The sequence below is a fragment of the Erpetoichthys calabaricus genome, chromosome 12, assembly GCF_900747795.2.
Source record: "Erpetoichthys calabaricus chromosome 12, fErpCal1.3, whole genome shotgun sequence".
In the NCBI taxonomy this organism is placed as follows: domain Eukaryota; kingdom Metazoa; phylum Chordata; class Cladistia; order Polypteriformes; family Polypteridae; genus Erpetoichthys; species Erpetoichthys calabaricus.
The window spans coordinates 22,178,694-22,204,470 of NC_041405.2; the positions used below are offsets into that span (position 1 = coordinate 22,178,694).

The 25,777-nt window shown below is 38.1% G+C and overlaps 1 protein-coding gene across 1 annotated transcript; it reads left to right on the top strand.

Moving 5' to 3' along the window:
- Positions 1-4,036: 4,036 nt before the first annotated feature.
- LOC114661956 (SUMO-conjugating enzyme UBC9-like) lies at positions 4,037-25,681 on the top strand. Its single transcript, XM_028815220.2, has 7 exons — positions 4,037-4,300; positions 12,493-12,577; positions 13,321-13,404; positions 13,668-13,740; positions 13,870-13,979; positions 19,484-19,563; positions 25,528-25,681. The coding sequence occupies exons 2-7, from the start codon at positions 12,512-12,514 to the stop codon at positions 25,589-25,591; spliced, it is 477 nt and encodes a 158-aa protein (XP_028671053.2). The 5' UTR covers positions 4,037-4,300; positions 12,493-12,511; the 3' UTR covers positions 25,592-25,681.
- The last annotated feature ends 96 nt before the right edge of the window (positions 25,682-25,777 follow it).

The window sequence follows — 25,777 nt, forward strand, 5'->3', positions numbered from 1 at the left end:
TGATAGGAGCCTGCTGAGCGCCCTTCGCTCTGCCACAGATGTTAAACTGTCTAGCTCCATGCCAACAATAGAGCTTGCCTTCCTCACCAGTTTGTCCAGACGTGAGGCGTCTTTCTTCTTAATGCTGCCTCCCCAGCACACCACCGGGTAGAAGAGGGCGCTCGCCACAACTGTCTGATAGAACATCTGCAGCATCTTATTGCAGATGTTGAAGGTCGCCAGCCTTCTAAGGTAGTATAACCGGCTCTGTCCTTTCTTGCACAGCACATCAGTATTGGCAGTCCAGTCTAATTTATCATCCAGCTGCACTCCCAGATATTTATAGGTCTGCACCATCTGCACACAGTCACCTTTGATGATCACTGGGTCTATGAGGGGTCTGGGCCTCCTAAAATCCACCACCAGCTCTTTGGTTTTGCTGGTGTTCAGGTGTAGGTGGTTTGAGTCGCACCATTTAACATTTTACTCAAGATAATTTATCGAATCAGGAAGCACACAACATGTTATGTATTTTCAGTGCATACCCGTGTTTAATTGCTGCGTATATATTAATATTGATAGCTATAATTATGATTATTAACATTAACAAAAAGCTGAAATAGAAAATGAAGTCTGGATTTGGAGTCTAATAACAAAATGATAGGAATGAAAAACAGAAGATCATAACACTTCTTAAGATCAGAGCTCAGATGCCTTTAAATCTTTACTTTACACTGTATCTAATGTTGACACTTTCTTTAAGTTATTTTATTATTACATCTTGCCTGAAGAAGGGGCCTGAGTTGCCTCGAAAGCTTGCATATTGTAATCTTTTTAGTTAGCCAATAAAAGGTGTCATTTTGCTTGGCTTTTCACTACAAAGTAATTTAAATTCAAATATCAAGTAAACAATGTTTTGAACTAGAAATTGCACGGTACATCTGGAAGTGCCCTGAAAGCAAATTAAGTACTGATGAACTAAACAGACATATATAACACCTTTTATGAATTTTTGTAAGTCAGCCTCTTAGCACAATTATGTGTTGCCAATGCCAGCCTGAAGAAATACCCTGATCTGGTTATGACAGCAGTCCATTATGGGGCACACAAACACACATATTCATTCATGCCAAAGTGATATAAACTTGCCAGTTAACCTGCTGTTCACGTCTTTTGAAAGGAAAACGTATTATCAGGAGAAAATCTACCCAAGAACAGAGAGAACAAGCACACTCCACTCAGCCAGTGAAGATGTCAGCTGTTTAATTCAAGACCCTGAAGCTGTGAGGCAGCAGCATTTGCTAAATACTGTATGTCTGAAGTTTTCATTTTGAATTTGTATCTCAAGGCTTGTATTTCCTGATACTGAGAAATGTTATTCATTCCGACCAGGATCATAAACAGAGGGACATTCTGACTTTTATCTTCTTTGTTAATCTCTCTCTCTGTGTATATATATACTGTATATACAAACACTAGGGGGCTTCGCTCGCCAACCCCCTGGCCTGCACTACGCACCAGCCATTTCACGTCACTACCGCTCATGTATGTGGATATCACTTTCACCAAACAGCAAATCTTTTAATTCTCACGGATACGCCTCTCCGTTTTGAAGAAACACTACTTTTCCCTGATGGCAACATGAATTAGTACTTTCATTATCTCTAACCTGCTCTGAATGTGTATGGCGCCAACGTTTTTGAATTCTTTACGATGTTCTACTTTGTCATCTACTCTTTGTCTTTTATTTCCGCCCCATTGTGTGGTTTAAATTTCTTGGCACAAAGTCTCATCTCACATGACGTGAAAGTATCACTCTGAATAAGTCATGTCTCGTCTCAGGCTCGTCTCGTCCCAGGATTTTTTTATCATAATATATATATATATATATATATATATATATATATATATATATACTGTATATATTGTATACTAGCTGTGTGAACCCGTGGTGTGAAAAGCCCAGGGTCCTAGAAACTATTGAAATCATCAGAAAAAAAATGAAATGTGGAGATGTCAGACAATTGAAAAGAAACTACTCTGGGCATCTCTCTCCTAGGAGGATTTGATTTGCCGAAGCGCTGGCATCGCTTGTGTATCCTCGGAGGTGGAGCCATTACCCCGACTCCACCTCTCACTTCCTGGGCAGGCAGACAGACAGACAGACAGACACACTTCCATGTGTAGACGTTTATATATAAGACTAGGGGGCTTTTCCCCCTGCTCACTTTACTCAGCCACTTTCCATCTCTGCCACTCGCGTTGTGAAGAGGGGGGCTGAACGCACGCTAAGGAGATGTGGTCGCTCCTCTGAAACCCCCTCTTAAATGGTGATACAATGAAAACAAATACATTTTTTTTTACCTCCTCTTTACTCGATCAACTGCTGGCTTGCTGCTGCTGCTGCCGTGCTGCATGATCTGCAAGTCACATCTCGTCTCCTTCCAAGATTTGTTTTTATTTTTTATATATATATATAAGTGATAAGAAGTTGGAGTGTCCATGCTCTTGACCGGGCTTAATGTTGACAGTGTCCAAAAGATGGCAGCAATGTCCGATCAACAAAGGCAGTGGCAGAGGTGAGATATTAAACTGTGCCGTGCACAACTGCGTGTCATGTCGTCCGTTGTCTGCAACAGGGCTGGAAGGTTCGACAAAGAAAGGCAACATGAAGCAGACACAAAGATAGAGGAATGTAAGGCATATCTGGTGAACAGAGGTTTGTAAACTCACTATGTCATCAAAACAGACAGACTTACCATTATACCTTTAATCCCGTTTTAATAATTGGGTGTTTCGCTGTTCTAGTCCTAGACTGTCACCAAAGAGTCTGTTCCTTTTAGTTATTTGCCATTTTGTCTGACCTGATCTGCTTGTTAAGATTTTCTTATATTGATGTTAAGCTTCAGCCTAAATTCATGGAGAATGTTACGTTTTTCAGTTTTAAGATATGACTCCCTGTCTACAGTTGTTTCCCATTTTGTGTCCAGAGTGCCTAGAACAGGCATTTTTTTCCCCAGGTACTCCAGTTTTCCTGCTGTATCCTAAATAAACCTGCAGATTTGACTATCACTGATCAACTGGCCCTTTGTCAATGGTGCTAGTCTCTGTGATTAAGCAAAGGTACTGTGTATAAAGTTGGGGAAACCTGCAGTCAATTGAGACTGAGGAAGAGGCTTGGATAAGTCTCGAAATATTTCTCCCACTTAAAAAACTTTGTCCAGATGAACAGAATCAAATTTCTAGGATTTCCTTACCTGGATTATTGAGCATGCATCGAGACATGCAGATTTGACTGATTGCAGACTCTAAATTGGCCCAGTATGGGTGACTGGGTGGCACGTGTGGCCCTGAGCTTTAAAAGTGGGTTAATAATGCATGGATTTATAAAAAAAAGAAACACAGAAATTCCATTTTGCTTCTAATCCATCACATTCTTTCAAATTAAGGGTGAATCACGTACTTGAGAACACCAGTGGAAAGAAGGGGAAGCCAGGAGGCACTTCTTTATGCAATGAGTTGTGGGAGTCTGGAACAAACATCTGAGACATGGAATTGAAGAGCAACCTTTAACAAGAATCTGGATGAGAAATTGGGACAACTTAGCTATTAACTAAACAAATGTATATATGTATATATAAAACTGCAAGTGTTATTTAGAGGGCTCAGTTGACCTTCAGTTAGTCCACCCGTTATACGGCGACATCACGAAATCGCGACACATGTACCGTAGTGACCAGACCAGCATTCCAGTTTAAAATTTAGGAGACGTATGTCTGACTGATGGGCGAATCTCACCCAAACTTCCTCGCAACAAAAACAGTAAACAAGTTAAATTGAATACGCTAAATAATTTCAAGAAATGACACGCTTAAAATATGAGTAGAGGAATCGAGTAAAGTTACTGGTTTGCTCTTAAATCACCGCTCCTAACTTTAGCGCTTCTGCCTCATCCAAGATGGCCGCTGGCTAGCTACTAACAAGACCCGCCCCAAATAGGACCGGAATTTAGCTGTCTATGATAAATGCCTATCAAGTCTTCGGAGTGCCAAGCTAAGGGGGTCCTCGAATTCGCCATATTACTGTGGGATAGTGAAAGCTGTTTCACATATACCGTGTTGCACAGAAGGGGGTGTTTGGTTTAACCCGGCAAAGGTACAGCGCTGAAGTCAAAGGAAAAAAAAGAAAAGAAAAGAAAGCTAACCACAAGCGCGCACACATACATACATACAGGCAGCACAGCAGCGAGCTAAACGTCTCACTTTTCTGTCCGCGGATTGTTATTTTTTTTATTAATTTGGGAGCTGCTTTGAAGTTGGAGGTAAGCTTGAAAGGATGTGTGACTGGGATGCGTATTTCATTGTAACAGCTTTTAAAGATGTCAGAAGTAGGATTAGTTAAAATGTTTCTTGGGTTTTAGTACTTGAAACTATTTTTTCATCCCAATTAATTTAGATTCAGTGTCATTTTTAAAGGAAATGGATTGCCAGTAAGTTACCCGTAGGGCGTTCCAGTTGATTTCAGCGAAGCGTGTCGCTCTTTATTTTAAGAAAGGGCCACGGGGAGGGGAGGGTGCTAGGGGGTGTACCTGTATTTTAAGGTGCGCGTGACTTTGTGCCTGCTGTCCTACATTGAACCCCGTGCATCTCGGTAGCTTACTTCAAAACGCAGAACTTTTTCCGTTCATATTTCATGTGTCCGTTTTGCATTGGGATTGTGCAGTGAGGAGCTTACAACAGATAAAAATATTGATTTCATATACCGGCATCATAATGAAACACAAGTAGACACGTGTGTTACCTGTTGTCTATTTTATAATACAACTTTGCATCGTTCTTACCATTTTGCGGACAACAGATCAGATCTTCATAAAACAAATCGCTTTATGCGGAGACCGATTTTATACTTGGGAAATGAACGAACGAATGATGGAGTCTGTGGATCAGGGTTGTGCATCAGTGACATAGTATGTGTGAGCACGGAAAATAATTTATGTTATTACTTTTTGAACTGAGTAGTGCGCCTTTAGCGTGACACTTACTAATTTAGCTTATCGTATTCCTGTAGGGGCTGCCGTATTCTACTTAGCCGTCCTTCCATTAATTTATTGGCATAGTGGACTCCTACTGACAAACAAGGGGAGGCGTTCCTGGGATTTGCTGGACTGTACCCTGGGAGCAGAAAATTAAAAATAGGAACCAACAGTGGTCGGGACGTTAACCCATCATTAGACACACCCTGCGCCCTGGGACAGTTTAGAGTCACAATTTAAACTAACATGCCTGATTTGAGAGAGTGGGAGGGAAATCGGTGCAAACACTAGAACAAAATCTGTGGATGTGCTAGTCAGGTTGTAAAATGGTAGGGGGGGGGGGGCCCACAGAACTGTAAGGCAGCCATTCCAAATGCTGTTAAGTACTTGTGATACTACATAAGAGTAAATTAAATGTTCTAAAACCTCGCATAAATTTTAAAAAATTGGACAACACTCTTCTAGCAACATTTAATACTGTGATACATGACAGTTTTCAAATAACCGTGTCTGTTGTTTATTATGTGATCAATACTGTTTAAGAAACCAAGGCAAAGATTTTCAGTCAGTGGATTATTAAAATGTATGAAGTCTAGGAAGAATCTGCTAGTCTCCTGATAAATAAATCTGTAATCAGTGTCTTAAAAGAGCTGTCCAACAATTTCCTTTTGGATTTACAGAAGCTTTCAGTTTTGTAAATATCTATCTATCTATCTATCTATCTATCTATCTATCTATCTATCTATCTATCTATCTATGTGTTTGTGTGTGTATATGTATATGTATATATATATATATATATATATATATATATATATATATATATATATATATATATATATAGGGTTGAAATAGTTTACTGTCAAATAATGCAAAGAGTACGCGACACATGTTCGCCCTAATTCTGGGCTCATCAGGCATACACACTCGCTGCACTCTCTTTCTTGTGAACAAAGGTTCAAGGCAAACAGCAGGCAGCAGATGTAGAATAAAAAGCAATTTCTTTATTCTTGGTGGCAGAGAGACCTACTGCAGCCTCTGTCAGTTAGTGTCACTGACATTCAACCGCAATAGCCCCCTTTTTGCGGGGGGTGCGCTTGATTTTTATAATAGAGCACAGAGACAGCTTGTCATGGGATAGGGTTACACAATTCTTTGGGGGTATTTAGTAATATTACAACACATTTGTTCAAAACAACTTAAATAGAAGTGAAACCTTATTACTGTTGATTAATCAAAAATCACAGACGTTTGAACTTTAAAGAGGATTAGCAGTTTTCCTGAGTACAGACGATAAGTCAGTAGTTTGACAAAATTGTTGCAAGTTTGTTCCTTTGCACACACACTTATTAATTTAAGTAAGTCATATTAATAATCAATTAATCCATAGCCTATTAATACAATCTAGTAATATACTTATAGATAAAATGATTATACAGGTAATGGTTTCCCTCTTTTACCAATCTTAATGCATTCATATGGTCAACACAGAACTCTTATACTTGCATAATAATATAATTTCCATCCACCCAGATGCACACAGATGGTAATCATCAAGGCATTTTAGATGTGTTTATCTAAGTACAAAAATAGGTCAAAAGGTCCTCAGTCCAAGATTCTTTGCTCAGTTATTTTTATTATTCCACAATATACTGTATATAGCCTTTTTTTGCAAAATCACTGAGCTAAAAAGACTTTTACATTGGCATTCTGTGTTCTCTGGCACTGTGCATGTCCCTGGAGAGTGATGTTACAACTCCCATGTTGGACTTAAATGTCCTATAATTTCAAAAATGTGGGTAATTTGTTTTACATAGCATGCATAGGCAATTTACAAAGCAGAAAAAAATAGAATAATCTGTATAAATGTATATAGGTAATACTAGCCTGAAATAGCCTAAAAATTTGCAGTTCTATACGGAAGTAAAAATCTATAATAATGATGATGGAGTTTTTGTAATTGACACGTCTTGCAAGGAGATCTACTGTAAATCTTTTTTAGCTTAGGAAACTATCACCTCTGTTTTAAAATGACCTTCAAAAGTGGGCATTCGGCAGTCAGCCTGGAATCGGGAACAGGTATTGCTACATTTATATAACAACATTCCTTTGTGAAACATTCCTTTATTGTTCTGTATTATAAACTGTACTTGACATCTGTATATTTGTACATATTTCCATTATGTTGTTATTGTGTAAGGCAGAGACCAAGATGCTAGCTATCTGCACCCTGGCATCTAGACAGTATATTGCAGTGATTGTTGTACTCCGAGAATAAGCGGAACACAGCACAGTCCTGCAGTGCTAACAGTTAAACTGGCAGAGAGCAGCAGTGGTTAGTGATGCTGTTTCATGGCTTTTATGGTTTAATGGGGTTTGTGCTCTGCTGCTATCTGTGTGGAGTCTGCATTGTATCCCTGTGCATATGTGGATTATCTGCTTTTTTTTTCCTACATTGTGCATGTTAGGTTAAATGATAGGAATTATCTTCTTTCATCCATTATCAGGGTTTTGAAAATGAATAAATGAATGGATGAGCAACAAATCTTTTGTTACAGTGCCAAACTGGATATTTTCCACAATACCTACGGTCTCCTCTCAAAAAGTTGATTCCTGTGTTGTGCTTAGTCCTGCCAGGATAGACTTGAGGCAAGTTTGTAATACATAATGCATTTTAAAAAGTACACGGATGGAGTATTAAAGTAGTAGTTTTTACAAACTGTCAGAATAGAAGTGGAAAAGAGAAAATGTTGCATGTTATGTTTTGTATTAACCAGTATGAGCCTACTAACTTTAGCTCAGTGTGTGTTCCAAGTTGACATTTTGCTTTGCTGTGTAGTATAATAATGAACAGAAAATCTTGTTTTTATTTCTTAGGAACCTTTTTATGTGTTTGTTTTATTTTTTCTCTCTTGTAGGTTAATATTTTGTTCATTTAATCAAAAAGAGCTGCCATTAAATTAGACTATTTGTAATGGAATTAAGGGAGCTTTCACAGACCATTGAAAGCGTTTCACCCATTGTCACAATACAGTATAACTCTTGTCTCAACTTTTAACTTTGAATTATACTTATAAACCAAAATGAATCTGCTTGCATTATATTGCACAGAGCAAAGAATTTCACTTGGAAGCTGCATTGAGATATTTAAAATGAACACTCAAATTTAGATGAAACATCTTAGTTCTCACTTCTTAGCAGTGCAGTATGTGCCACAACAAAGCGGAGTGCACAATGTTGAGTTTACAAACTGAATGAACTTGATCTGCCTGATTTATGTTGTCACATTTTGGGGAATGGCTTAAGTAAAGTTTGCTGATTTATAGATCTTGGCCAAGGGGTATGTAAAGACAGTGGCCGAATGAATGCTACCTGGATCAGTGGTATTCCATCTTATCTGGATTGGTTTAGATTTACTCAGATGTATTCCTTTTTCAATTTATTCATACATTTTTGAACCTGCTTTATACATTTCAAGGTCCTAGGAAGCCTGTGTAGGTCCAGAAAGGCAGGTTAGATTGATTATTCCCTGCATGTTTATCCACAAGAGGGTTTCTTCTGTTTTTTCTTTTAATCGGTATATCTGATTTAAATGGGTTGGTCACCCAGTTTGACTACTGAAACCCAGTTAGGATACAGCCATACTCAACCAATTTTGCGATATTAACTGTCATAAATCAACAATTATAAATACTGGAAAGGGTAGCACATTGCTTGCGAAACAGAACTTATAAACATTGCATATTATTTCATTTTTTTTTTTGTTACAAGGGGGCTTTGCCCCCGCTCGCTTTGCCTGCCAACCCCTGGGTCTGTGCAGTGCGCTAGCCTCTTTGTGGTTCTGCCGCTTGCGTATGGGGATGCGGATGTACAATTTAAGCAGATTGTTATTTTCATGGGAATTGTTACATATGCATAATAGAACTATTTCTCATTACAGCGAGTAATTAACCATAGTAAAAAATAGTAAAACGTAATAATTTGAAAGTAAATTATGTTTCGTGTTGTGTTAAGAGTTATTCGTTATGTTATATGATTTCATTCTGTTTGGCTTTGAAATTAACACGTAAATACTTTTTAAACTTTTACTGTAAAACTTCAGTAAAAACAATTTTTTTTAAATTAAATTTTCATCAATATCGCATTGAATTTTGATTTTGTGTTTGGACTTTCATTGTGACAACGCAACATATAACTGCCTGTGACTGAATTTTGTTTCTTTTATTCTATTAAATAAAATGACTTTTTCGATGTCTGGCTCTGAGATTTGTTAATTGTCTTTGCAAAAGCTGTTCTAATGGGAAACTGTAAATGTTTTACTACGAATGGCATATCAAGATCTCCTTTGTTGTCTAATGTTATCCCCTGAAGATGTACTACGTTACCTTTCTTGGATACATCCTTCTTTCTACAGTAATTCGTGTGGTGGAAGACCAGACATTGTTAATGGTAGTAGATATTCTTCGGGATATTGTAAGTTGATGTTTTCATCTTCTGCACGATCACCACCAACTGTTTCAGCATAGTCTATTGATATGCATTTAACCAATTGGCTGTGTATGTACCCGATCAACATTTTTTGGCATTAATTCATTTGATTTCTTCGTTTCTCAGTGCTAGGATTGCCTGTGTACTCAATTTTACTGTTGATGACCCTTCATGATGAAATTTTTCAATTGGATTTGAACATATGTCTTCTATAATTGGGAAATTAAAGTGAGGAAAACCTTAAAATTTATAAGAGCTGAGAGAGCAGGAACTGTGTCTATCAAAAGAACTTGCATGAATGAGAGGTGAGAGGACCGTGTGCGTGGTTGAATTTGGTTGAGAGGAGGGCGTGACTTGAAAAAATCTCATGGCCAAAGGAAGGAAGGGTGGCATTTTCCCTGATATAGAAGCTTATTCTAAAATGTTATTGATTAGATCCTGCCATGTTTTTTTTTTGTTTAAAAAGGCTTTGAACAGATCCTCTACTGTGAGAATTAGATTTTTTTTCAATTTCAAATACTATAGGAAATCAGTTACCCACTGACGTTTAAAAGTGGCGCGATGGGATTCTTCCAGTTGAACAACATACATCTACGTTCTAGTAGTGAGATAAAGGAAATTAAAGTTTGTTTGTCGTCTTCTGCTTTAAACCCTTCTGGGAGTCCACCAAACACAGCTGTTAATGGGTTCCGAGGGATTGTCACACCAAAGCTGTCAGATAGACATTAAAGATTTTGATCCAGAGTGATGTTAACCCATTTATGCCTCGTGTTCCATTACTGGAACGACAGTCACGTTGGAGTAACATGTTATGTATAATGTAAGAAGTGGATTTGCCTAGCGTTCCAATTTTGGAACGCCACATAACTCAACAATGGAATGTAATACATTTTTTTTCTCTTCAAATTCTTGTTCCTTATATTTTTCTATGCAACATATGTGAATTTCATGCACAAACAAAAATTTCAACCTTCGGCATAAATGGGTTAATTTGGTGCAGGCCCAATGAGGCTGTAGCTTGATTGTAACATTCACAGGTTGGATCTTTCCCTGGAAACATTTTGGACAATTTTAAACGAGAGATGCACTCAATGTAACATTTTAATTTGAATAATTGCATTCTTTGTGCATATGGAGCATGAGTGAACTCTGTGCATGGCTGCCTTCCACTCCTTTTCTGAGACGTTGAGTTAGAGATCCTTTTCCCCCTGTACTCTGGGAAAATTTAAGATTAATAATGCCTTTGTGTATTCTCTGCATGCATATTTTGGTGTAGAACAATGCAGTCAAACTCAAGGCCTGACACCAAAGCCTTCTGATAGGCATTTAGAGATTCTGGTCCAGAATGATGTTAATTTGGTTCACTTTGGAAAAAACATGGTCCAGTGAGGCTGGAGCTCGATTGCAACGTTCACATGTTGAATCTTGGCCTGGAAACATTTTGGACAATTCTAAATGAGATAAACATGCTCGATAGAACATTTTAAGTTGAATGATTGAGTGCTTTGCACATATGGAGCTCGAGCCTTCTGCTTCTTTTCTGAAATATTATAACTGTTAATCCTCCTTCTTCTTAAGAATGCAAGTGTAATGGGTGTGTTTGTATTCGTTATAAACACACATTAGTTTGTGTTTTAAAAGTATGATAAATCTTGGGGTTTCTTGGAGGATATAGAACAGATAATAATATTAAAAGGCAGTAAAGGAGATGCAGAGAAAGAGTGGGAGGAATCACACATGGAGACGCATAATGAAGGGGTATTTTGTGCATATGTATGTCAGTAAGGGACAAACATGAAATTTTACAGTATCTGATTTTACTCATCTTTTAAGGGTAGTAAGGACAGGGTTAAGTAATAGTAAGATGGTAAGGTTAAACGAGGATATATCAAGGAGCGTGTCAAACGTACACTGGTAGTTGGAGAAACATCTGTTCAAGTGTATGGGGTAATTTGGGCTTTCCATGAGGAAGAAACGCTCTGTGTGCCTGCAATGGAATTAATTATCGGTGAGCCTCAGGATGAGGGTGGTCATGGTCAGTTGCAGATGCTCTAGGAAGGGGTTTACAGAATGTCAAAAAAGCATTGGGCAGGCTCTGTAAATGGCAACGCGTGATCAGCGCATGCTCCCAACCCTCTACCCTCTCTGTAAATGAATAGTGAGATCGGTCATGTGTTGAACAAGAGTAGGCTAGGCAGAAGTAGACACAAGTGCCAGGCCCTTGGAGTGCATCTGTTAAGGTTTTGGGGTGAGGTGGTATTCAGGCCAGCAGATGAACTGTTAATGGAACCTTAAAGCACTACTTGATGTGCCATTGGCCGGAAGTAACTGTGGAGTGGGATTTAAGAAACAATTCCCTGCCTGTAGCTAACCGAGTCAGGAGACAAAGTTAGGACAGAGAGAGAGAGCTGGCAGAAAGAAAATGAAAACCAAACTCAAGTGGCAGAATGGTGTGATTTGAATATGAAATAGTGGGGAAGCTGCCTCAGCTGACAGAAAGGGAAAGTTTGTACTGGAAGGCCTGAGGTGATATTTATTTGAGTTTGTTTTATATTTAGGTGGTTTAGTGTATCATTTTTTAATGTATTTTTAACTTATTTTTGCTAAAGTAGAGTTATATGCACGTGGCTTTACTTTGATACAGTTTTAAGCTATATTTTAGTCTCTCTGTTAACATTTGCTTCCAGATGGAAAAGTAGACATTGACAGTGAAACATCAGATAATAGTAGAATCCTTTTGTTTTACACAACCCGATTCAAAGGTAAATGCTGCTGCACGTTGCTTTAGAAAAACACAGATAGCTGTGTCACTTAGGAAAGAAGAATAATCAGAGTATGTTTCTTAAAATAAGAGGTAGTGAATCAAGTTATGTTTTAAATATTAGATGCCATCATGACAGCCAGTGCCTTTGATGTTTGCATTTCCTAGTTCAATCATCGTTTTTACCATTTCTTGGTGGCAAGTTGATTTCATAGCTTGGCTCTCTCTGCAGGTGGCGTTCATGCATAACCATGTCTGGCATTGCTTTAAGTAGACTTGCGCAGGAGAGGAAAGCTTGGAGGAAAGACCATCCTTTTGTAAGTGTAACTAAATTACTTGGCTCATTTACAGTTCCTTTACATATGAATATTAGAGCATTGATGTGTTTCCATAGTAACATCTGGCACATCTGTGCCCCAATGCAGGCAAACATCCATTAATCTTCGGTGCCAGATCATAGCACTCAGATCTGACAGAGCAAAGCCCAGAAATACTGTAAAAAGCACAAGGGAGAAAGAAGCTCAGCCTCGAACTGACACCTCAACCAACACAGTACAACTCCACTCAAGCATATTGTAGCAATCTTGAGTCAACGGCTAAACAGATCTGTGTTTTCTGAGAGAAAGCAGAAGTTCCCAGTGGAAGCGCATGGAAAATCGGGGCAATCCATAGTCGAGTGTTAAAGCTTGGGCTCCATAACTGCCACTCATTTCCTGCTTTCTCCAGTGTACTGATCAGTGTTCATGTATTGGCCACTTAAAGATCTATGCTTTTTTTTTTAGAAAAGATGTAAAGGTGACTTTGCATAATCTTGAGTATCATTGGTTCAAGCGTTTTCTGTTTTGATTTATTTATTTTTAAGTTTCTAACTGGTGGTCAATAATAACCTTTTTAAGAGATCCAAGTGCAAAATCATATTTATATATTGACCCTCTGTACATTTGGCAATATTGACCCTATGAGTCTGTAAGCATGTCTTCTCTTGGGAGCATTTTAAGCATTGGGTGGATCTTTGTTTGAATGATTCACTTAAAAGTATCTGTCTTTTCTTTTTACTTAGGGTTTTGTTGCTGTTCCAACAAAAAACCCAGATGGTACCTTGAATCTGATGAACTGGGAATGTGCCATTCCAGGGAAGAAAGGGGTAAGTAAGCGAGAACAAGAGAGGCAAATTTTCATGTGGGACATATGTTTATACACCAGTTTGAATATAGGGAGGCTAATTTTAACTTAATTAGGTGAATGAAGTTTGCTTTCCATCCACTGGATAGCGGTGATAACATTCACAAAACAAAAGGTATCATTTTACTGAATAACTATTAAGGCTTAAACAATACAGAAACTACACAAGTATATTGTTCAACTGCCTCATTTTATGTATGTATGTATTTATTTTATAATTTGCAGACACCATGGGAAGGAGGTCTGTACAAGCTGAGGATGCTGTTTAAAGATGATTATCCATCATCCCCACCTAAAAGTGAGTTAGTGTGAAAAGAACTTTTTAAATATTTATGGAAATTGTGATTTTTATTTATTTTTATTTTTTTTAAACATCTTGATTCTAATATACTCCATAAGTCTGAAATGTTTATTTTTGCTGGGCCAGGTAAATTTGAGCCACCCATATTTCATCCAAATGTGTATCCATCAGGCACTGTATGCCTGTCCATACTCGAAGAAGACAAAGACTGGAGACCAGCTATCACGATTAAACAGGTTTGTTGGTTGATTTTTTTATAATCTGAGGAAGTGGACTGTCAGGTATTTTTAATTTAGTTCTGTTTGACCATAAAAATGAAATCTCTGCATACACAGTAAATTATTAAAAAGCAGTTATGAACAAATAATTTGGATTGCTAATTATGCATCCTTTTGTCTTTCACGTCTAATTTGAAACAGTTTAAGAAGTACTCCATTGGGAAATAATTGTTTTTTTTTTTTTATCTGTTACTTACCTTGCGTTGTGTAGTGAGACCAAGAAAAATGTTAAATGTCGTGTTTTTTTAAGATCGGTGTTAACAAAATTCCCAGTACAATAGGCACGTAGAGTATTCAACATTAGTAATTTTAAATTTTTTCATGGATGTTTTAATATTGTTTGCTGCTGGTCAGCATCGGTCATTGTTAACAAAATTTCTGACACAATTTATTCTACACCAGTAACGGTGCTGCAGTGAATACACATGACTTGAGTATTCCTAGTTTTCCTCCTCTTTCTCTGTATGTTTATCATTTGTTTGCTCAGAGGTTCATGCGCTTGCTGTTTCGTGAGCAGCTCTTCTTTTCTCCACCCTAGCAGCCCGCTTCTTCTCTTCTTCTCTCGGAATCTTTTTGCGTTAAAACTGATTAAGTCAGTATTTGTGTTGCAATTACTTAGTACATTTTTCTTAATTTTTCACTGAAGCTGGCACTTAAGTCTTCAATCTGCCTCAAGAATTATTTAAGATATGAAGAGGTAGGGGAAGTGATGGTGAAGGTGGTAGGGAATGAGAACAGCACCAGTACATATGATTCTGCAATAAAATAAAAATAAAAAGAGGAATAACCTTGGAGGTCAATCATCACCACAAAAGTGGATAGTAGACGTCAGGTAGTATATGTGTACCAAAGTTCAGGTCAATAGGTCAAACGGGTTCCGAGCTACAGATGATTTAAAATCCTGGACAGACAAACGAACAGCCACGGTACTGTAATATATATAGAAAGATACGTTCATGAGGTTAACAAATTCCTTTGGCCATTACTTACCCAGTGTTGTTTGTAGTAACAGATATGGGAATATTCCACCCAAAAATGATATAAATATATTTTTAAATATTACCTCATATCCTTTGTAGTGGTGGCTGAGAAAATTTTGAATTTCATGTTTTGAATGGCGGGAAAGAAGTTTTATCACATAACAGAACTCAATGTTCATCAGTTCTTTACAACAGCAAACAATGAGAAAAGCATCATTTGAAAAAGGAAGAGAAGAAAAATCTTGTGGTACTCGTGTTAGATATTCTACTTCTTTTATTCAGTTGCTAGCTCAAAACATTTATTTAGCTACAATATTGTTAAATATTTACTTCCTGAATTATAAGCTCTTACATAAATAGGAACATAAGGACTCGTGGGATAGACTTTAATTGAAACAGGACTCTTGAACAAAGAATGGTGGGGAAAAATGGGTCTTCAAGTCAATAAGGCAATCCCATAAGCATTTGAGTTTACTGTTTATGTATTTCATGTTGAAACAGTACAATCTGAGAAGCAATAGAGGTTTGTAAATAGTGCTGTATTGTTTTATAATTTACTCTTGCCTTATATCTATAAATGTATGGAAATACATTGTGTCTTATGACAATAGTCTGCATAAAAACACTTTTTTGAATACAGTATATACTTCTATACTAGCAAACTACCGTATACAAGTACAGAGCATATTATACATTGCAAAGATTGGTAGGTAGAGATTTACATGTCTTATGTGAATTTCTCCACAAAGTAGTACAGTAAAACCTTGATAATCTGTCACTCCGTTAACTAAAATAAACATTGTGCACGCCAGTGACTGCTTATTACTGTACTACTACTGTCGTGTGTTACGCTGTAAGCTGTGCAGCACATTAAAACAACTCTCCCCTGTGCCAGCCCGTAGTGTTCTTCCCCAGCACCATGAGTCATACCGCATTTTGAAGTCACAGTGTCGGTTACATACCTTCAGTTTTAGTAGCGTTTTTTAGCTTTTCTCTTTTGCCATAATTAATTTACTATATACATTGTTATGGCCGATAAACATATGTGTGTGGTGTTGAAATTGTCTCAAAAAATTGGTATTATTAAATCTTTACAAAAAGGCGAAAGTGATTCAAGTATTGGTTCAATTTATGGTGTAGGAAAAACAGCAGTGAACGATATAAAGTGTGATGCCAACAAAATTGAAAAATGTGTCAAAAATGGAAGCCACTGTTACTCTGTATTAATGTTAATATTCTTCTGTATTTTTCTTTTAAAATTCTGTTATGTTTTGTTAATATATTGTGACATGTAGCGAGCTTGTGATGCGCTCCTGTGGGAGCAGAAAGGATAGAATGAATGGTGTAATCAGGGGTGTCGAACTCCGGGCCTGGAGGGCCGCAGTGGCTACAGGTTTTCATTCTAGCCCTTTTCCTAATCACTGACCAGTTTTCACTGCTAATTAACTTGATTTCCCTTCATTTTAATAGCCCTGTTTTTAAGGATTCAGTCCTCTGAATTGATTTGTTTCTTCATTAAATGGCAGCCAAACAGAAATGAGACATGAAACGAGCCAACAGATGACCAGCTAAACTGGGATTTCAAACTCCAACCAATTTCACTCCAAACAGTCTCTTAATATGAAGCTGATTCTTGCTGTTAATTAAGCCCATTATTTAATTCAATGGCTTGTTGCTGCTCTCATTTCCAAATTTGTTGATTTTTCTGTTTTTTCTAAGAACACTGTCAAAATGTTTTGGTGACCTGAGAGATCAACCTTACTGAGACCTTCACCTTTCTTTATTTTCAGATATTGAGTGATGAGCACAGGTGAGCTGGCCATATGGTGGCTTGTTTGATGTCTCATTATTGTTTGGCTACTAATTAAGGAAAAAGACAATTAAGGGCCCTGAGTCAAATTAATTAAAACTAAAGCAAAAGAAGTTAATTAGCAGTAAAAACGGCTCACTAATGACGAAGATGGTTAGAATGAAAACATGCAGCCACTGTGGCCCTCAAGGACCGGAGTCCGACACCTGTGGTGTAAGTGATAGGACTGGGGGAGGGGCTTCTGTTCTGTAAGGGGTGGACACGCCTCTTAGGTGATGAGTGACAGGAGAAGTCAGGAGAAAAAGGAAGGTTAGCCAGAAGGAAGTTTTGAGTAGGGAGTAGGGCAACGATAAGCAGGAGTGTTTGAGGTATAGATAAAGAGAGAATGTGAGTGGCATGAGATAAACTGATTGGTAGAGAAAGCATTCTTTTATTGTTTTGGGGGTGTGCTCTGTAACCCTGATAACGGAGTAAAAGACAGAGCACCTTTTGTTCTGGAATGAAGACCCCCAGGTAAAACGTAGAAAACTCCAGTACCTGTGAATTGTGTTTGCTTATTATGGTGGTTGTTACAGTATTTTCAATTAATTTTGTTAATACTATATCATATTTTGTTAACTCTTTCAGGGCGGATGTCGACATTTGTAAACAGGGGTTGAGGGTGGTAATCAACTGTAAATGGTGACAAAACTCGCAGTTACAATTTAGTTTGACTCTCTTTGCTAGAAGGAAAGATAGCTTTCTTGATCTGACTGAGATGCCCTGAGCTCGTGTGAGTAGTTAAGAGCGAGCAATGGCAAAAATGGCATCAACATCTGGCAACAGAGTTTAGCAAATGCACAAAGCAAAATACTCTTTGGATGACGTTCTGCATAATATCGCTGAACTGGACTCTAACTTTTCAGAGTGATCTGGAAATCGAGGTTGAAAATGAAAGTGAGATACCAGCATCAGCTGATTGATTGGCCCCAGCTGATCGATCCCTAGCTGATTGTGTTCCTGAACACGTTTTTGTGGCTGACGTGCCAACGGCAATGTTCACCTGGGAGGACTGCCACTTACATTGACAAGTGGCACAAAGTAGATTGCATTGCACTGTGAGTGCGAAGACAGCCTGGCAGCCAGTCTGCTGCCTGGGAGCGGCTCGAGCCACAAGAGACAGCAAACTGGCAGCCACAGCATGCAGCAACAGATGTTTTATGTTGATTTATGTGTGAAACCATTGCTTTGTGTGCCTTTCAGAAAACTGCTTTTTTTTTTGAAAAAGTATTTAGCCCTCAAAGAGTTAATATAGTTGTGTAAGTAAGCACAACTATTTACTAAACTACTCTACTGTATATCATTTTTAAAGTAGCTATTCTGTTATCCATCTTTTCTCTTATCCGTCATGGCCTCAGTCCCTGATGGATAATTGAACTTTTACGTACTTTCAAATATTAGAGAGAAACGCACTTTTAATCAAATTTCAAATGTCCATTTAGATTATCACCAGTTACATTGTGAATAGCAAATCCCTTTGAACATACCAGGTTGATGGTATGCTCATCTTCTTCTATAATTTGCTACCATGGCTGTTCGTTTGTCTGTCCAGGATTTTAAATCGCCTGTAGCTCGCAAACGATTTGACCCATTGACCTGAAATTTGGTACACATATATTACGTGACCTCTACTGTCCGCTTTCAGGGTAATGATTTTTATCACTCTTTTTATTTTTATTTTATTTTATTGTAGAATCAACTTTCAGCAGCGCGCAGCAGGGCGGCTATGCGGCGCATGTGTACGGGCGCCGTTTTCATGACCTCCCACCTTCGCCGTCACTTCACCTACATCTCCAATATCTTAAAGCATTCTTGAGGCAAATCGAAGACTTAAGTGCCAGCTTAAGTGAAAAATTAAGGAAAACGTACTAAGTAATTGCAACACAAACATTGACCTAATCAGTTTTAACGCAAAAAGATGCAGAGGAAAGAAGAGAAGAAGCGGGCCGCTAGGGTAGAGAAAAGAGCAGCTCAGGAAGCAGCGAGCGCATCAACCTCTGAGCAAACGAATGGTAAACGTACAGAGAAAGAGGATGAAAACTAGGAATGATCAAGTCAAGTGTATTCACTCACGTTATTGTGCAGTACGCCGTTACTGGTGATTACATAAAAGGGCTCAGGAAGGTTAGTAGACCTAACAGATTGGTTGAAAAAGGGAAAAAAAGGCATTTAATTTAGGAGCGAATTAACTGTTCATCATACATGTATTGTGTGTTAGGTTAATTGGTAATTTACAATTTAGATTGCTTTCCAAACAGTGAAAAGATTAGGTGAGCCAGTAATCCACTGAACATTTAAATTTGAAAAAGCTGAAAATGTGAATTCAGAAGAATGAAGTATGCAGAATGTTATTGTACACTATACGTGCACACAAAGTATTGTTAACTTAATGATTCATGTCATGTCATCACACATTAGGAAAGTGGGCATTTCTGTGCCCAGAAACCCTAACAAGTCTCCGAGAGTGTCACATTTACTTTAAATGCAGCTGAACACTGTATAAGAAGTTCAGTAAGTCGATACGGAGTTTAAAAGAGGCAGGTGTCTGACAGTGGGCCAGCTCTTTAGGGGTTTTCTTTGCTGTTGATGCTTTGCGTGAAAGTCCCTTATTTTTTTTTCCCCCCATTTCTTAGATACTGTTAGGAATTCAAGAACTACTTAATGAACCAAATATTCAGGACCCAGCACAGGCTGAAGCATACACCATTTACTGGTGAGTGTTTTGTTCATTTGCGACTTTTTCATTTCTTCTCCTGTCTCCTTTATGAAGCTTTTGTTTTTAGCCTGGAAGCCTATTATACAGTAGTTCATCTCTTTTTGTGCCATCATGGTTTATTATTTTTCGTTATTTTCTTAGAAAAGAGCAATTACTTTTGTTAAGACTGTATAAACTAACATCACATTAATCTGGGAGGCCGAGAACTAGCGACCTGCATCTCCACAGGACTTCTCTTTTTGCTACAGTATGCAGTTTTTTAGTGCTGTGGACAGGAGCTGATTGTCGAGGAATAAAGAGGCAAGACTAAAATACTTCGAGTTTCTAAAAGTATTTTCTTTTTTCCCCAGTGGCTGCATAAATGTAAATCATTGTTTTAAAAGTACGCCTCACAGTTTTAAACATTGTGTGCCAGCACAGCTGCAAGTGAGAGGAGGCAGGCTCCTGTCACAACAGATAGTCTGTGTAGATTAATGTGGAATGATTTGTTGGCTGAGACGCCTAAAAAGAGTGCTGCTGGCCTTAAAAATATTTGAAGCATATATCTGAGCTTTGTTATTATTTTAATTTAGTACTTTATTTCTGTTGTCAGTGGTAAGAAAGGAAACCATCTAAATGAGGGCTTAAATTATTGCATTTAAATTAGTCAGTCACCTTTAAGAGAGCAGGAGCTGTTACATTGGGTTTGTTGAGTGCAGCTTTAGGGTCTTCTCACACTAGCGCTCAAGCACGGAACAAATTACGTTTGTCCACATGAAACCTTCCCGACCCCCCGAAGTCTAGTTCGTTTGACTAGTGTGATCGCTCCATGCCGGGCCAACTGTACCATGACCTTGCCTACTTGGAAGAGGTGCGCCTGGGCATGGTTCAGTAGGGTATGATCACTACATGTGCCACAGCACAGATCACAGACATGACCTTGATGATGCAATGTCATTTCATTCGATACCATTTGAGTTAACAAACAGGTTTTTTATTGTCACCTTACAAATGAATGTGAATTGTAGTTGGCAAGAAAAGCCACAAATACCTCCGTCAACATCATTCAGCTAGTCCAGAACTGTGCTGCTCCCATCATTACTCGAACCCCGTCATATTACTCCAGTCTTGCAGCAGCTTCATTGGCTCCCGATTAAGTTTCGAATTAATTTTAAAATTCTGCTGTTAACATTTTAAGGCCATTCATAACATCGCCCCTCCATATCTGTCAGACCTTCTTCATTTTGACATTCCCTCCCGTAACCTTAGATCCTCTTCCTCCATCCACCTGACCGTCCCTCTCGCCCGTCTAACCACCACTGGGAGCTGAGCATTCAGCCATTCTGCTCCCAAGCTCTGGAACTCACTACCTACTGAGCTTAGAAATATCAAATCAATTGCACTCGGGCACAGTACAGAACAAACGGGCCTAGTGCGAGTACACACTTAGAAGACTCCTGCAGATCAAGATCAGCGGCAAGATTAGCTGCACTTGGGTTTAAGAGGGAGTTGACATTTAGTCGCAGCTCTGTAATCAGTTCATTGAATTTGAACCAGTTATGTTTGATAACATGTTAAAAACACAAGCCTGCTGGGACAGGGACTGCTTTGTTCAGTACTTCCCAGAGAATCATCTCGGCTCTAAGCTCAGTTAATGGCTGAAAGATGTGCAGAACAAAACTGGAGTTGAGCCGAATCTGTGCTTAGTGCAGTCCAAGAACACTTTACACCATTTAAAATGTCTTTTAGTGGGGAAAAAGATTAAGGGTGGAGCCCCTCATGAAAAATGATGTTTAAATAGAGTGACCAGCCATCTCATATTTTGCATTTACATTAACATTTACTTCTTTGGCTTTTTGACTTTATCCAAGGCGGCTTCACACTTGAGACACAATTGGTGACATTTGTTTTTCCAGCACAGGCAGGTCATGTGACTTGCTCCGGGTCACACGGTTTCAGTAGCGGGATTTGAACCCACAACCACTAACCACTACACCTGCATATTGGTTCTAATTTAGGTGTCTCAACTTATTCTCGGACGTTTTGCCCTGTGGTTTTATCTGTGTGACTAATTTCACATTCAAGTTCAGTTATTTGGACATGGAACAGTTCACCTATTTTAGCACACAGATCCTTGCTTGCTATACTTTGAAGCAGTGTGTTTTTTTGTTTTTTTTACTTTTATTGATTTTATTGAAATCACACAACATTCCATGCAAATATATCAATTTTACAAGAATAGGACTGAAAACAAGTCAACCCCCACCCCTGAGAAAGAGAGCATGAGCAGCGGAATACAACTTAAACCTAGTAAAAATAAGTAAATAAATAAATTAATAAGTGAATATAGATAAATGAAAAAGGAAAAAAAAGAGAATAGGGAGAGAATCTGCTTCCTCAGTGTTTTAAAAGCTTATTCTAAAATGTTATTGATCAGATCCTGCCAGGTTTTGAAAAATTTCTGCACAGATCCTTTAAGTGAGAATTTTATTTTTTCCAATTTCAAATAATATAAAACATCAATTACCCACTGACTTAAAAGGGGAGAGTTAGGATTCTTCCAGTTTAGCCAGATAAGTTTGCGTGCCAATAGTGAAGTAAAGGCAATCACAGTTTGTTTGTCCTTCTCCACTTTAAGTCCATCTGGAAGAACACCAAACACAGCTGTTAGTGGATTAGGAGGGATTGTGACACCAAGGCTGTCTGAAATGCATTAAAAATTTTGGTCCAAAATGATATTAATTTGGTGCAGTACCAAAACATGTGACCCAGTGAGGCTGGACCTTGATTGCAGTGTTCGCAGGTTGGATCTTGCCCTGGAAACATTTTGGACAACTTTAAGCAAGACAGATGTGCTCGATATATAATTTTTAGTTGAATAATTGTATGCTTTGCGCATATGGAGCTCGAGTGAATTCTCTGCATTGCTACCTTCCACTCCTTTTCTGATATGTTGACGGAGAGATCCTTTTCCCATTGTCCTCTTGGATCTTTGAAAGGGAGGGATTGTAAAATGGTTCTATATATTGCAGAGATTCTGTCTAACTCCTTGAAACTGATGAATATATTTCCCAGCATAGAGGGAGGTGGGAGGTGAGTAAAACTGAAAGTTAGGTAGAGCCATGCCACCTTCTGCCTTTGGCCTTTGTAGAGTCGCTCTTTGAATACGTGGATGTTTTGAATTCCAAATAAATGTGGTTATGGTTGAATCAAATTTCTTAGGAAAGAATGATTTATTGATGTATATCGGAATATTTTGAAATAAAAAGAGAAGCTTACGGAGGATATTCATCTTAACAATGTTAATTCTTCCAGCTAAAGTGAGGTGAAGGGTTGACCAACTATGCAAGTCTTGCTTGATTTTTTTCCATACAGACAGCGAAATTTTGTTGATAAAGAGCTTTATGTTTACTTGTGATGTTTACCCCTGGATATTTGAACTGATCTGCGATGATAAAAGGGAAGGTGTCCAATCTAATATTGTGTGCTTGAGAATTCACTGGAAAGAGCACACTTTTAGTGAAGTTAATTCTGAGACCAGAAATCTCCTGAAATTCTGTTAGTGCTATTAGGACTGCAGGCACAGTATTTTGTGGGTCTGATATATACAGTACCATATCATCTGCATATAGAGAAATTTTCTGTTCAAGTCCTTCTCTGATAATCCCCTTTATCTCATAAGCATTTCGACAGTGAACTGCCAGTGGCTCGGTGGCGATTGCAAAAAGTAGTGGTGACAAGGGGCATCCTTGTCTGGTACCACGTTCTAGTTTAAAGTAGTCTGAGTTAATGTTGTTAATACAAACTGAAGCTTCTGGATTGGTATACAGTAGTTTGATCCATGCACAAATGTTCGGGCCAAAACCAAATTTCTCCAAAGTAGTGAAAAGGTAGTTCCATTCAATCATATCAAATGCTTTTTCTGCATCCAAAGATAATAAAATCTCTGGGATGTTTGACTTTGCGGGTGAGTATATTACATTAAACAGGCATCGAAGATTGGATGCTAAATGTCGGCCTTTAATAAATCCAGTTTGATCTTGTGATATTACTGAAGGCAGCACTTTCTCCATCCTTCTAGCTAGGACTTTGGAGAGTGTATTAACATCATTATTCAGAAGTGAAATTGGTCTGTATGATGCACATTTTAATACGTCCTTACTTTGTTTAGGAAAGACGGTGATTAATGCTTGACGAAAAGTTTGAGGTAGAATTTTATTGTCTCTAGCTGAGCGGAGAACTTCTTATAAAATTCGGCAGGGTAGCCATCGGGGCCTGCTGCTTTCCCACTCTGAAGTGACTTTATAGCATCTAATAATTCTGATAGTGCCAACGGTTTATCCAATTCCTCTGCACTAAGAGTATCTATTTGTGGTATCTCTAATGCATCCAGAAATGCATTAGATCATGTCTTCTTTAAACTCAGTAGAATATAAGGATTTATAGTAGTCTCTAAATGTGTGCATTATATTTTTATGGTCAATGATTTTGTCTCCGTTTGTGTTGGTAATTGCTGGGATTGCATTGCGAACTTCTTGCTTGTGTATTTGTTAAGCAAAAAGCTTATTAGATTTCCCTCCATGTTCATAGTAATGATGTCTTAATTTAAAAATGAGTTCAGTTTCTTTCGTTGTTAAGAGGTTGAGTTCTTAATGTAGAGCCTGCATTTTCCTATGAAGAGCCTCACTTGGACACCTGGCATGTTCTTGATCTATTCTAGTAATTTCATTGGTTAGCTTTGGTACCTGCTTGGTTTCCAATTTATTTCTGTGGGAAAGATATGAGATAATCTGTCCTTTTAAGAAGGCCTTCAGGGTTTCCTAGAGTATTCCTGCAGAGACCTCTGATTAATATATTTGTCTCTAGAAAAAAACTGATTTGTTTTGATATAAATTCTGTAAAGTTCTCGTCTGCTAATAAAAGTGGGTTAAGATGCCATCTGTGAGATGAGAATGTGAGGCATAATGATTTTAGCTCCAAGATCACAGGGGCATGGTCAGAAATAACAATAGCGTCATACTTGCAGGATTTATTCGTAGGCAAGAAATGGTTATCTACAAAAAAATAATCAATTCTTGAGTAGCAATGATGCACTGGTGAGTAGAAGGAATATGTTCTTGAATTTGGGTTTGGAAATCTCCAGGGGTCTGATAAGTTGTTGTCAGTTACAAACTGTATAATTGTCTTTGCAGTGTTAGATGTCATCTCCCCTGTGACAGGAGACCTATCTAGGTCTGGATTTAAAACACAATTAAAATCCCCAGCCATTACAATTTTATGAGTGTTCACATTGGGAATGGATGCAAATACATTTTGGATGAAGTCCCTATCATCCACATTGGGTGCATAAACATTTATCAAAATCACTTTACAATTAAATAAATTACCCATAACAATCATGTGTCTCCCTTCAGGATCAGATACAACATCTGATACTACAAATGAGACTGTTCTATGGATAAGAATTCCTGCACCTCTAGTTTGAAGCAGGGTGTTTTATTCGCTAGTCCAAACATCTCTGTTCAGTACTGACATGACAGGTAGACATTCAGTGTTTGCAAAGTACATGCATGCACCAAACGTGTACGTTAACAAGTGTTGTTATTTTAATGGCACCCTGAAGGAAATGAAAAATAAAGACATTAGACAGAAATACCAGACTTCAAATTTGACTCTCAGACAGAGAATGTGACATGACCAGGCGTGGGTAAGAGCAGGATTATAATGTCAGTCCTGTGCAGCCTTCCAACAGAAAGAAGATTGGGCACCAGAAAATTGAAATTGTAATTTTTTTTTTAATAACTGGTGTGTCAGACTTCCAGTTTCCATAAGAAAATTCTTCCAAGGGAAAAACGGAAGTCCTGATTTGTGAAGTGTGAAGGAAAAAGGTGCTTGAAGTTTCTCAGGTTTTATTGTTGCTTTATATAAATCTGCATGTTTTTAATACTTAAATAATTCTTCCTCCTTTAAAACTATTTCCAGTCAGAACAGAGTGGAATATGAGAAGAGAGTCCGAGCACAGGCCAAGAGATTTGCGCCAACATAAAACATAGCCAAGGACTACCAGACAACATAATGGCTTGGGTGCAGCACTTCAGAAGAACAAAGTGAAAGAACGAGTGAGAGAAGAGAGAGATAAAGAAAGAAAAGACTGAACGGAACAAGGAGCAAGTGGGGAGCAGTGAAAGTGTGTACATATACATGTATATAAATAGAGAGATATAAAGTTGTA